We start from the raw sequence: 15,029 nt of genomic DNA on the forward strand, positions 1-15,029 counted from the left end.
ATTGAACGGTTTAATATTTCACTACAATATACATAAACGAAAGTAAAAGTTTTTAGTATAACTAACTAGTTACATAATCTTTTCCAGTTGACCCATCTAACAATGGTAAAATATAGCACAAGATCTTGCTAATATACACATGCATATGATATGATTTCTCCATATTTTCAATTGGAGAGGCAAATAACGGGTGGAAACAAGAAAAAAATTACATATTTATTTCTCCAATTGAAAGAAGACTTTCTTTGTAAATTATAGGCTTGTCCCATAATGCACCTCCTGTAAAATTGAGCTCCTCAATCACCTGAGTGCATTAATCAAAATAGACTACTTCTTTTGTAAAAAATCTACTTGCTTTCTTTCCTACTCCAAATCTCCAATAGGACACTCACGTTCTTTCACACCAAATTCCCCTAAAATAGATATATGGAAAGTATCCACATTTGAATAATTTGAAATCAAAGCAATAGATCCATTTAACACCAACAAGTCTCTCCACACATACTCAAAATCAAAACTATCTTCTCCTAAGAGTATAATTGTGAGGAGCATCCAGCATTGTTTTTCAAGTAGAGCCTTGTTGAACTCAGAAAACCCTTTCAACCCCATACCACCTTTGCTTTTTGCCTTTCCCATTCTATTCCAACCTATCCAATGGATTTTCCTACTAGAGTCAGAGGAACCCTATCAGAATTCCGCGATCATGGACTCAATATCATTGCAATAACCTTCCGGAATCTTGTCCCAACTCATAATATAATTTAGGATGGTTTGTTCAACTGTTTGATGGGAGTTTCTTTACCAGATGTAGATAAGTTGGATTTCCTATTTAACATGGTATCAGAGTCGGATTAAGGATTGTAATGTAGGAATTAGACCCAGATCCACGTTGAGCGTGAAGGTGGGTGTTGAAGTTGGTTTTGAAGTTGTTTGTAGTTTGTTATTTGTTATATATTGCTCAAGTTCTCGGGTTGCTAAATGTATAAATATGTATGAGTACCCTTATCTTTTAAGTTAGCTTTTAGAATGAGATCCAAACCCTTTAGACTTGTCCAAGTGAAAATTGCTCTTCTCACATACAAAGTTGCTCACTCCCATACAAACTGACGAATTTACCCCCCACGTGACTTAAGTCACGTTAGCCTTTTATCAACGTGACTTAAGTCAAGTTTATGTCAACGTGAGTTAACTCATGCTCATTTCAGGTCAACGTGACTTAACTCGCGTGGGTTATAAGCCAATGTGAGTTAAGTCACGTTCTGCCTGTGATAAGTAACATAACAACATAATTAACTTGTTTTCCCTATTTTCATTCATTTATTCATACTTCCATACATCTATTCAAACATTTTCATCCATGTATTCATCCATTCATGCAATAATTCATTCATTCATACATTCAAGATTTAAATCATTATTTATTCAAAATTAAAATACGAAAAATAAATCGAAAATTAACCAAAATGTCATAAAAATATGCAAAGGTGCGAGTGTAAATATAGTACATCCATATGCCAAAATGTCATAAAATTATCTAAATATATACAATTGTCAGGAAAACAATACAAAAAAAAAAAAAAAAAAAAAAAAAAAAACCTACTATGGCTCCTAGTCCTCTTTCGGGGAACTGGCTCCTCCTGGAAAATGCTATACTCCAACTGGTTTCCTTGCAAAATTTCGGAAATTTTTGTCTATATATCAAAACAAAAATCAGAACAAAAGGGCAGGAAATTTTTAGACTCAAACCCTAGAAATTTTTCAATTTCTAGAATCATAAAAAGACCAAAGTCCATAAAGCAACACATCATCACCTAGATCATTCATAAACAACTCAACAGAACCGCACAAATCCAACCAAACCCACAAAAATACATATAACCGAGCCGAATCCGAGCATACAAAAACAAAGGCCACAAATATGAAATCCAGATCCAAACAAAACACACCGCAAACACGAAATCAAGACCCAAACAAAAACACACAATATAGCTGAATCCTAACACAACAAAATCAGACTTAACATCACAGTTTAAAAAAAAGAAAGCAGAAGGTAGCAAAAAAAATTTGTTGTTTTTTTTTAGATCTATGCTGAGTTATTGGTCTTTTGGTTTTTTTAGGTTAGGATTTGAATAGAGGAAGGAAAAAGAGATAGGAAAGCGAAAAAAAAAAATTTAAAAAAAGGAATTTTTTTTCTTAAAAAAATATCACTTGGCTTTTCAAAAATTAAAAAAAAAAAAGGAATTTTTTCGTAAAAAACTAAAAAAAGGAACCTTTTCAAAAAACTAAAAAAATATCAAACAAATCACTCGGTTTTTTACCCCGAACTGCATGATTTTGATCCCGCACGGATACGTAGTCAAAAAACTGTCTTTCCAAATAAAAAAATATAACAAAATACATGTGTAGTATCGTATACGTATCCGTTAAAATATTTTTTAAAAATTTAAACAATTAATTCTGATACTTCGCAGTGCATATCCGTGGAGTATCGATATCCAATACATATCCGATATGGGTACGTCTCCGTTTTGGAATATCCGAGCTTAGCTTACAAGTACATAACCCTAATCTGCTAACCAATCATATCACTTCATTACACTAAACCATCCAATCAATTCTCTAATGAATCCACTAACCCACCATTTTCCCGTCCTAATCCCACTAACCCCACTATTAATAATTGCTTGACCACTCATTATACACCATTGTAATTATAGTGGACCCATTTATTTGATTATATGGCTAATTCATGCATTATGATCACACGGCTCCATGAATTCAAAAGGTTATTGATTCTCAAAGTATTAAATGCTTCTCCATTTTCCTATGCTAAACAATGGGTAGCTCATCGATCCTCTTAAAACAAAAGTAGTTTATTATCGAGAAATGATAGCTCTTTCTCACTTCCATCTCCAAAGTAACTGATAGTTGACAACGTGAACATAGTAATGGTAAGATTCAAGTTCGACCCGGGCTGCCCTGTGGAAATTAGCAACTACGATGGCAGCATATATGAACCATGGTTCACCGGCACCATCATCAGCTGCGTCTCCTCCAACGAATTCTTGGTTGATTACAATGATTTGGAACTGGAACAAACTGTTGTCAGAATTCACCAGATCCGACCAGTGCCGTTGCCTGTGGGTGATTTTGAATTAAAGATCGGCGACGATGTGGATGTGTTCTGGAAACAAGGGTGGTGGAAGGGCTACGTAAAGGAAGATTTAGGGTATGGAAAGTTTAGGGTTAGTGTATCTGGCACTAATACGAAAGTGTTTTCAAAGGAGAAGCTGAGGGTTCATCGTAAATGGATTGTTGATAATTGGGTTCCCCCAATCATAACCAAACAACTCAAAAGCCATAAGGTAAGCTACTTAATTTTATATGATTTTCTCAAATTATTAGCAGCGTCGGCGTATCTGTGTCGTGTTCGTGCTTCATGATATAAGCAACTGCAGTTAACTAAGTGTATCAAGTGAGTGCGTGCATGTTAAGTAAAAAGAAGAGATTTCTAATATAGGGAAATGGTGAAAACCCTACTGCATTTAGGGTCTAAAATGAATGTTTAATCTTAATATTTGCATAATTGATATGATGTCTGTTTGGATTAACTTATTTGAAGTTGAAGGGGAAAAACTTAGTTTTTTATAACTATTTCCATAAAAACTCTGAAAATACTATGACTTTGTTTTATCCTTTGTTATATAATACTTATATTAGTAGTGCTTATGCTATATATGTCTAATTGATTATTTATCCAATCGGAAACTTTGTAGGGGACTGATGAAACAGAGGCAGGAAATAGGATTAGTGAGTTACCTGACTGCATACTCCTCCACATAATGAGTTTTCTTGAAGCACGAGATGCTGTTCGGACTTGCATCTTGTCTAAACGATGGAAGGATCTTTGCAAACGTCTCACTACTCTCACATATATTCCGTCGTGGGATGAAAATAGTTTTAAGAACTTTAAGTCTTGGGTTCTGTCTAGTAGAGATCAATCATGTTCACTGTGGAATCTTACTATTGATACTCAGTTTCAGGAAGGTGAAGAAGACCTACATACACTCATACAATATGCTCTTTTTCACAATCTTCAGAACTTGAATATTAAGATAAATCCAAGCTTGACTCCCAAATCTGATTTACTCCCTTTAATTTTAGCCTCTAACTCCTTGACATTCCTTGAGCTTTCTTATCGTAGGGGTGGTAGTATCGCGGCTGCAAGATCTCCTATACTTCCAAAATCTCTACATTTGCCTGCATTAAGAACTTTACATCTTGAATACGTCAACTTTGTTGCAACTCGCGATCACTATGTTGATCCCTTTTCAAACCTTCATGCGTTGAATACTTTGGTGCTCAGGTGTTGTTATTTGATTGAGGATGCACTAGTCCTCTGCATATCTAATCAGACACTGTCCAATTTGACTATATTTCATATATGTTTCGCTGATGAATTTTTTAATGAAATTGTGCTTTCTACTCCAAATCTTTGTTCGTTTACTATCTTGAACAGTCTTATTTTTGAACAAGTCTTGTCCTCAACATGCAATCTTTCCTTTCTTCAACAAGTAAATATTGATGGCTTCAAGAATTCAACATGGAATCTTTCTGAAGATATTGGAGAAGCTTCAGTCTTCTTAAGTTGGCTTCAAGTGCTTGCGAACGTAAAGATTTTGAAAATTGGTTACTCTATCATTCAAGCAATAGACAATGTAAGTCACTCTAGTATACTTTCACTTCTTTATTTTGATTAAAACAATCATTTGGGTCCTTAAATATGTTAGACGATGCAAGTGTAGTCTTTGAATGTATTACAAAAACATCTATGAATCTGTCATTTGCTAATCAACTTGGTCCTCAAAAGTGTTTTATGCTAATTAAACTGGTTCCAGTTAGTTAGTTTGATCAATGAAATCTCCAACAACTTAGTCGCTCATGGACGTTATTTCTAGTTTACATACATTTAGATATTATCGTGACACCGCCTCACACATTCAGTGACTAGAATGATTGTTCACTCATTTATATATATTTTTTTGTTTCCTCGTTTATATTTATAATGCATAACATCTCCGTATTCACGCAAAATATCCATTTGAAAATGTTTCCTATTCACTCTAATTGTGCAGGATTTTACTGTAAATGACAATTCAAAGAAGGTGGAACCTCCATGCTTTGTTAGATTAGAGTCGTTGACGGTGAACAAGGAGTCTGATGCACGCGTACCTGATGATGAAATAATCGAAATTGTGGAACACTTGCTTCAAAACACTACTCCAATGCCTAGAGTTAATATCACTGAAATTTATGAAAATTATGACCAATATTATAGATGTTAAGATTGTTTTTACCACCAAAAAGATCTTTAGATTATTTTCTCATAGTTCATGTTGGATGTAGCTTTTGTTTTTCATTATTGAGCTTGATGCCTCAACTTTTTTTCTTCTGTTGGTTTTAACTCTATTTTGTTAGTGCATGACAAGAAGCTATAAATAGGAATTTATATTGCTTGATAATTTTGGTTGAAACTAGGAATTTATTGTGAGTTCTGAAACATAGTAATGAAGTTTTCATATGCAAGCAACAACTCAATATTGGAGGGAAGTTATTATTTGTTTCCTTAGTTGTTGATCAAAAACATTCCATGTAGACTCAATTCCAGATGTCTCCATAAACATCTGATTGAAAAAACTAAGCATGTCGTTCATCGAACTTGCTTTAGAATCGACACATCTGACTCATGAGCTTCTACAATAAAGTTCAAAGTATTTACCTGTGTTTTCACAAAACCTATTATCCCAAATGGTTTCCAATATGCACTTAATGTGACATAGGTGATTCATCAAGAAAAATAGCATAAAGCAGGATCTTCATAAATTTATGACTTAACTTCTAATTTTCTCTCAAACTACTCCATTATAAGCTCCATCTGGGAATAAAATGAAGAAGTTCCTGCTCCATCAACAGCCAAGCAGAATTCTTGTAAATTTTTCTCCAGATTTTGTTTTAACCGATAAGCAATAACAATGTAGCCAGTGGCCTCACATGTCATCGGATGAACGTGCCCAACAATCTAACTCCACTTCTGGTGTACGAAAGATCAGATTCTCAAATTCCCTGAAAATGTCTCTACTTGTTTCACAGAATCTATTCTTGATTTTTATTGCTTCCGATCACCAAGGAATAAAGAAACAATGATTCAAATTCATGAGTCAGATCACAGTGTCTCGAACAAGTTGAGGATTTTGAACATACACCATGCTGAAGTGCTTTATTTGCAAATGAATCAGAAAACTTCAGCAGTTGAATTATCATTCCACGGTAAACCTCCTCTGAGAAAGATAGATCATATGATACAAAGGTAGATTTTCTGGAGACGCCATCGTATAGTTGACGCTCATTGGGAAATAGTATTCTAATGCAACTCATACTTACAATTTTCATGTTCTGACCATCCTTGTTCACTTGATCTCTAAGAAAATGAAACCTTAAATGAAACATTTTAGTTTCCGCGTCCTTGTAATATGCTTCCTTTGTTAGTTGTCCTTGAGGCTTTTAGTTTGTCTTTAGTTAGCCCTTTTTTCATGAAAACTAAAAAATAAACATTCCAAATATTAATGTAGATTATATTCTTAAATAAATTAAACATTTTAACACAACCTTGGAAGTTTTTATCCAGCTTCCGATCATAAAATCCAGAAATCCCATCTTTCTCAACGCTAATAATTTCTTCTTGCCATGATTTGAACTCTAAACCTTTAACTCCTCAACTCTTTTAATGTCTTATATAAAAGTTGTGTAGTTTCCAATCACAAGCAACCAGTTATGATAGTCAAAAACAAGTTGTGTATCTTGTTTTAAACCACCAAAAAAGAATAAAGCTTGATTTTATCACTAAACGTTTGTAAGCTTTCTGTCCTATGCTGAAAAAGTAAAAATGAAATATATTAAACTGGGTCAAGCAAGTCCGTCCAGCACAAGGTGTACCAGGAACATACTTAACAAGTCAATACAAAAGCAGAAGAAAAAAAAATAAAAACAACACGAACAAGACAACAACAAAGAGGATCAAGCCACCAATTATGATAGTCAAAAAACAAAGTTGTGTAACTCGTTTTCAACCACCAAAAAGACTGAAACTCGATTTTATCACTTAACGTTTGTAAGTTTCCCTTCCTATGCTGAAAAATATGTCTCTTTCTTTCTTTCCAAATATTCCAAACATTGGAAAGCCATATAATGGTAAGACTCATACAATTTTTTTTTAGAATCTGCCAAAAGTAGTAAAATGCATGGGCTTAAGGTAACAAAGCCATGCCAATCAGAAATTAAGTACCTAAAAAAAATCGCACCTAACGAAAAACTGATCCACATCTTCATTCATACTACACCCTCCCGAACACTAATGATCATTCATGCTAGATAACCCGAACAAATTTATTGCGAATGAATCACGAAGGAGTAGAATATTACCACTACCCAGCTGAATTCCAACAAATCCGGAATTAATTCAATGCAACCATTATGTCTCTTCCACTCATTAGTAATACAGGAATGATAACTGGACACAAGTTTTTGGACAAGAATACGACACCGTACGACATCCTTATTCATTTATACTTTTTATTTTATTTTAATCTTTTCCCTGCAACTCAGACTGTCTTCTTTTCACCTGCGAGCTACCATCCCAACACCGTCTTTGTAAGTCATCATCTCTTGTGCCGTCTCTGCAACTCTCGAACACACCCCTTCTGGCCACCAGCCACCGTCGTCGACTCCATCCATCTCTTTAACTCCGTCGACGACCACCCATACTCGTTTGCAAATCAAATCTCAATTTCTCTCTTCTCCGCAAACCCACAGCGATCGGCCGCGTCCTCTGCCATCTCTCTCTCTCTCATGTTCTCACTCTTCTCTACATCTCTCTCTTTTACAGATCTCTCTCCTATGCAAATTTCTTTCCTTGGGACCTGATCTATAGAACGAGAAGAGGACATGGTGGTGGAACAGAGGGTGGATTGGAGAAGATGCAGTGGTGGTGAGAACATAAGGTGGATCGGAGAAGACAACAAGAATGTTTAGAGAGAGAAAGAAATTGAATGCAAATTCACGAAAATACCCCTCATGTTCTGTTGGAAAACCAATTATGTCCATGTTTTTTAATTGAAATTACGATTTTACCCTTGGTGTCGTATTTGTGGCTAAATTTATGTGTTTAGTTATCATTTCTGTTAGTAATAATAACTCCCCGCATCATGTTTAGTTACTTTTCAGAACCTTAAATTACTTGATCTCGTCTCATAGAAATTGAAGAATCTATCTTTAATAATATTATTTTTATTAAACAAAGAAAATATTACAATAGAAACAAATTTTAATCTATTACTATTAGTCCAAAACATATATCATATAGTCTCAACATTCATCCCATAGGAATGTTAAATTAAAATTATAATATTATTAACTTATTAGTAAATATATTTGGACAAAAGAAAGGAAACAACACTTTATTTACATTGAAAAGAACATTGCAAGTCACTTAAACTTATAGGCAGTTATGGATGAATTTGAGTCTTTCAAGGATTGTCGAGTTCGACTTTCATAAATAGCTACTATCAGTTTTAATTGTTGATTTTTACGTACAATCATTTGTTCCGTTGTTGCTTTTTTTTTTGTAAAATCTGTTGCTTTTGCATTTTTGGTATAATCCTTTTTTATTGCTTTAAGTGTATTTTATGAAGTACATTTTATATAAGTAATATTTATTGTAACTTTTTTTATTTATTGGTTAAATTCACAATTAATGTTTTAAAATATATATATATATATATATATATATATATATATATATATATATATATATATGTGTGTGTGTGTGTGGCCACCTCATAAAAATATTGCTAGCTTCGCCGCTGATTATTAGATTCACATCTAAGTTCAATTTTCCCTCCCAAAATATGATCCTACAGAGTAAAATTGTCATTAGTAAAGGTGCCAAGAGAATAATGAGAACAAGTCAATCGACTAATAGAAATTAAATTAATTTAAATGGGCATCCATACACTTAAAGGACAGATGTAACTGACATAAAAGGACGGATTTGGAAAGTCTTAATCGCTTAAGATTGTGTTTTGAAACCTTTGGTTGAGACTAAACTAAGTAACCATATATATGTTAGAACCAAGTATCCCTCAAATAAAAAAAATGTTAGAACCAAGTAGGTTCAAAAAACAATATCCTTATATTATGTTTTGATGATAACAAGACTAATAATAAAGAAATAATGTGTCTATTAAATGTGTCTATGAGCATGCAGGATGGTATAAGACAAATGAAAGAATATTGGCATCCTGTGACCTTAATGTAATCGGTTAAACATCCAAGCAAAGAAAGATGTACAAATATCTTTGAAGTAATGAAAAATGGTCATTATGTCCAAGACAAGTTGATCAAGATCTTAAGCAAGCAAATCATTTGAGCAACACATTGTCAACAAATGCATAATTTGTTCCAAGAAGTCCAAGCTATCGTCTGGACCTGATGATCATCTATGTAGTCGATTGCATTTACGCCTATATCATCATTTGGACAAAAAATTATCTGAATGATTAGTATATTCAAATACCAATACCATGATTTGGTTCAAGTACTGAAGATCACATCACAGGTCTAACTATGATTTGACTTAGAAGCTACTAAGATCTTCAAAGTATAAAAAGTGATTCTCTCAAAGTTGTCACTTCAAGGACAAGAGATTTATGGATACTTGTACTTTGGAGTATGTATCCTCATACGGCTATATCTTACCCTGAGAGAGTTGTTGTTGATTAGTATGGTTAGTACAGATATAAATATGAGATATGAATATCAATATTAGACACTGTCACTACCTAAGTGTCTAAATCAGGGTTATACTTTAGAGGAGATAAACCTTACGCATTACAATAAAATTAAATAGTGAACAGAAAATAACTGAATAAAAAACTTTAAATTAAATAAGGGAAATGTTAACGAGTACCCTTGGGGCACGGGTTAAGGACTTTAAATTGTAACTTTTTATGAAATTTTGTGTAACCAATGCATTGGAAATGAAAACTTTGACATTTTAAAAGAATAATTACTTAATTTAGCATACTTAGGGTACCGTTTGGCCCAACTTTTTTTTTTTCAGCTTTTCTACATTTTTAAGAAGAAGCTAGGCCAAACACAATATCAATAAAGTACCTTCGAAAAAAAGTACTTTTTTTAGAATGCATAAAATTGAATTGAATGAGCTTTAACCAAAAGTTGTTGAATGCTACTTCAAAAAACTACTTCTCTGTAATTTATTTCACAAGCACTTCTCTTCAACTCAAGCAGGCAACCTTATCTTTTATTTTTTAATATTATATTTCAATTTGTTTTTTTCTTCCTTTAATTTTTTTTAACCGGTCCATATAATTTTTTTTAAAGGAGGATCAATTTAATTTTATTATCTATTTTGAAGGAATTTTATTATCTTTTTATCACTTATATATTTAATTTTAATATCGTTTAATTATCACAACCTCACAAATATTTTTATTCATGCTGTCATTGAATGACACCAAATATTTTTATTCCTTTTCTTCAACCTCACATATACACACACACACATTAGCGTATAATTTTTTCAGTGTTGCGTAATGCATACAATCATTATTTTTATAAAATTTTGATTTTAATTAAAAGTACTGGTATAGATGCCTAAAAAAAATTATACTTATATATATTTTACACATTTATATTGTAACAAACTATGCATATCCTTTTCTTATTAAAAAAACTAAACATATCTTTTTCAATGACACCAACAATGTAACAAATATAATATCATATAATATAAATTTTTATCTTTTTAAATGACACAAAAAATATGATATTCTTATAACAAAATTTGTTATACAGTATAATTGGAAAAGAAAAAATAAACTATTCTTTAGTTTAGCTCAGTTGATATAAACAATGTATAAATATATGCAAGGTCGCGGGTTCGAACCCTGGACACCACAAAAAAAAAAAAAAAAATCAAAGTTTTGTACAATATTTTTCCAAACAACTTTTAACTTAAAAATAACTTTAGAACAAAAAAAAATATAAAGAAACCAAACAGCTTTAACTTTTTCCTTTAAGAGTTTTATTTTAACTTTGTTTTAAAGTAGCTTTTAGACAAAAAAAAAAAAACCTGGGTTCGAAACAAAGTTAAAAGTTTTAAATATATTAAAACGATATTTAATATATAAGTGATAATTAAACGATATTAAAATTAAATATATAAGTGATAAAAGATGATAAAATTCTTTCAAAAATAGATAATAAAATTAAATTTTTTTAGTAACAAAAGGGAAAAAAGCAGAGAAGCTAAAAAAGACCCATGCTAGGGTCGAACAAACTTAACACCTACTGCATCTGCTAAGAGGACAAAGGCTATATCAGGAGGGGCTTCATTCAAAATAACAAGGCTAGTATCACTAAGAGCACCCTTTTTAGCTAGAAAATCAGCTGCAGCGTTACCCTCACACAATGTATGTCGTAAACTAACCACCCAATCTCTACGAAGAAGTTTTTTAATAGCCATGATTAAATTTCCATATTTGTGATGAACATTCAAATCTTTTTGGACGAGGTCAACAACAGTAGTTGAATCAGAGTGACACACCACATGCTTAATTCCAATATCCCAACACAGCTTCAAACCATGGTACAAACCTGAAATCTCAACATGGAGAATGCAAGGTCTACTATTTTTTCCGAAGAAACCATGCAAAAAAGAACTTGTATGATCCCGAATAAGACCACCAAAACTTCCCAAGTTGGAATCAAGGAATACATTGCCATCAACATTAAGAGCTACTGAATTCATACTAGGACGTTGCCAACTGACAATACGTGCAGGCTGCTGAACACTGTGAGAGGTAGGATGAGCAAAAGCTTTCAAGATATGATGCAGAGAAGATAACACTTGAGCGCCAATTTCTTGGATAGAATGTTTGATATCCTCAAAGATACATTTGTTGCGAGAACACCAAATCTTCCAAATGATAATGGGACCAATTGGCCCAATATTTGAAATAAAATCTTTCATCCAAGTACGCAAATTATCTCGATCTGAAGGAGTGACCAACTTGTGGAGACAAAAGGACCACACGTCCTTGGCACGCGGGCAGGAGAATAAATTGATCCTCCTTTAAAAAAATTATATGGATCGGTTAAAAAAAATTAAATGAAAAAAAAAACAAATTGAAATATAATATTAAAAAATAAAAGAAAAGGTTGTCAACGTGAGTTGAAGAGAGGTGCTTGTGAAATAAATTACTGAGAAGTAGTTTTTCGAAGTAACATTCAACAACTTTTGGTTAAAACTCACTCCATTCAATTTTATGCATTCTAAAAAAAGTACTTCTTTTCGAAGGTACTTTATTGATATTGTGTTTGGCCTAGCTTCTCCTTAAAAATGTAGAGAAGCTGAAAGAAAAAAAAAATAGTCGGGCTAAACGGTACCTTAAAGAGTATCCCCGAAGGCACTCATTAACAAGACTCATTGAATAATTATCCAACAAACAAAATAGAGGTTCATCTTAGAACCATGGCCTAAAAAGATTTAGTTACCCATGATAACTAAAAACAAATTACAAAAGAAATAAAACATACCCAAGAAAAACCTTGAGTGAGGAGATAGACTCCTCCCTTGAAGCTCCTAGTGCTTTTCTTCCTCTTGAACCGCTTCGTTCTGAATGAAAAATTGTGAATGAGGAATGCAGTATTTGTAAGGACAATTTCAACCTGAACTTGGGCTAAAATCGCGGGCTTTTCGCACCAAAAAGTCACAAAACAACGCCTAGAACCATGCGTCAGGCGCATATGAGTGAGGTTTTGGGCGCCAAGCGCCCCATTGCAAATTCATGGGCGCCTGGCGCCCCATTCTGTGCGCCTGGGCGCATGTGAGTGTGTCCGGTGCTAAAAATGCATGTTTCTTCGTCTTTTGGGTGTTTGCTTCCATGTAAGATGTCTTGGAACTTGGGAATAAAATTCTTCCCTCTGTAACGTCTTTTGAGACCATTTAAATCTTCATTCTTCATCTTTCCAAGGACTTCACAAATCTTCAGATGTCTTGCTTCGCCGATATGCATGTTTTCTTCGTGAATTTACAACAAAACATCCTAAAATTGATATGTTTCAGGAAGAACAGAATTACATACTCAAATATATATAAAAAAAAAACATTATAAATGTCTTGAAATCATAAGCAATTGATCTAATACTCCTCTATTCTGCTTGTAAAACCTACTGAAAAACATGCTAAGAATAATGTAAGATGCCATGAGGTGTCTTATAAAAAAACGAATGTTATTTGAACAACCAAAACTTTTTTTAAAGAACCAAAATTGACAACATATTTGACAATCGTATGAAATTACATCATTTATAAATATTGTTTTGACTTTAGAGAACAAACTAATTAAAAAATGAACTCATATATATAATATATAAATACGTTGTTGGACAGCTAAATGTTTGTCAAAATATCATTTCTCAAAAAAAAAAGTCTTAGGTGTTATTTTAATTACCGCTAGTTATTAAGCAAAAATATGTTGTTCAGAGCGAATGAATTTAGTGTTCGGAAAATTCTACCATGTCGTTGCATATTTAACTGTTTTAAAACTCTCATTTTAGAAAATGAATTAAAAATAAATTTAAATATTATATTTTTTAAAAAGATCAGAATGGACTTCAAATTGAGAAATTTAAAAGACACTAAAAGGAATGACGACAAAAACATAACCACCGGTGTGCAAGAAGCTCATAATCATAGATCAGAAGCTGAGGAGCAAAGCACAATGTATAGTTTAAAGAGTTTCTTTGTCATTAAGGCAAAGCACAAAAGGGAAAAATAACGATTAGTTTTTAATGGCTAGTTCCTTGCTTGTTCACCAAGAATGAAGTTCTATAAAGGAAATCTTCATTCAAATGAGAACACACCTCTCCACAACAGAGACTCTCATCAAAATCTTTTATGTCAGCATAATCACTTTATCTGAAAAAGATCAGAAGCAGAAAAATAAAAATTGCTTGAAAGAAATCATAATCATCTTTTAACTTGAGATTCATTCTCAAACATTAGATAGTAAACACAAATACACTCAAGCTTCCATTACATCAAAATATCATTCAAGTGTATTTGAAAATTTTGACAAAAACAAATGTTTTTGCAAATTTTAGATTCACCTTAGTGTGATCATATTGAACTTAGAGAGAAAAGGGAGAAATGTCATTCTGAGATAAAATTGATCATTGTTAGATCAAGATCACAAAACAATTGCGTACACTTGTAAAGCTTCAATAATCTTCTTTTTAGAGTATAAAGGTGGATTGTGCCGTAGTTAAAGTCTGAAGAGGGGTGGGGTTTAGTATGAGAATGGATAGTTTTTTTTCATGATGGGAAAGTTTCACTTTTAGCCATTGATATAATAGTTTTTTATTTGGATGACCAAAATTAATTACCTGATAATTGTTGATCCTTTTTTATGGTTATTGTGTAACAGAAAAGTTGACCTCATCAAATGATTAAATATCAATTTTAATTTATTGATTTTTTTTAATAAGACGTGGAGCCCACCTCATTCTTTCTCCTCTCTCTCCGAACCTACTTCACAGGGTCGCAATGTTGTTGTTCTTCGCTTACCATCTCATACTCCCCTGAGTTTTTAAAAACTCAAAGCACAAACAAAATAATTAAAAGAGGTGAAGCCATAATTAAAATGGTGAAAAACAATTAAACTTAAGAACTATGCATCAATTTTTTTATCAGTTTCATCTTCTATTTTTTACTTTCTTGCTATATTCAATCAAATTAAACTTAAAAAAGAGAAAATTCCTCCCCCTAAAATTTATACACCAGAAAAATTAAAAACAACATTAAAAAAACAATTTAATTTTGTTTTTTTCTTTTCCTAAACGGTTACCAACCTACACCTGTTCTGGAAAGGGAGACTTTTCCATGGTGG

At 32.6% G+C, this 15,029-nt stretch overlaps 1 protein-coding gene across 1 annotated transcript; it reads left to right on the plus strand.

Annotated features, from left to right (window-relative positions):
- The first annotated feature begins 2,708 nt into the window (after nt 1–2,708).
- On the plus strand, nt 2,709–5,623 carry LOC11424893 (F-box/FBD/LRR-repeat protein At1g78750). The gene is made up of 3 exons (XM_003621526.4): nt 2,709–3,365; nt 3,777–4,718; nt 5,136–5,623. The coding sequence occupies exons 1-3, from the start codon at nt 2,949–2,951 to the stop codon at nt 5,343–5,345; spliced, it is 1,569 nt and encodes a 522-aa protein (XP_003621574.1). The 5' UTR covers nt 2,709–2,948; the 3' UTR covers nt 5,346–5,623.
- Nucleotides 5,624–15,029: the final 9,406 nt, after the last annotated feature.

This window comes from Medicago truncatula, chromosome 7 (genome assembly GCF_003473485.1).
Source record: "Medicago truncatula cultivar Jemalong A17 chromosome 7, MtrunA17r5.0-ANR, whole genome shotgun sequence".
In the NCBI taxonomy this organism is placed as follows: Eukaryota; Viridiplantae; Streptophyta; class Magnoliopsida; order Fabales; family Fabaceae; genus Medicago; species Medicago truncatula.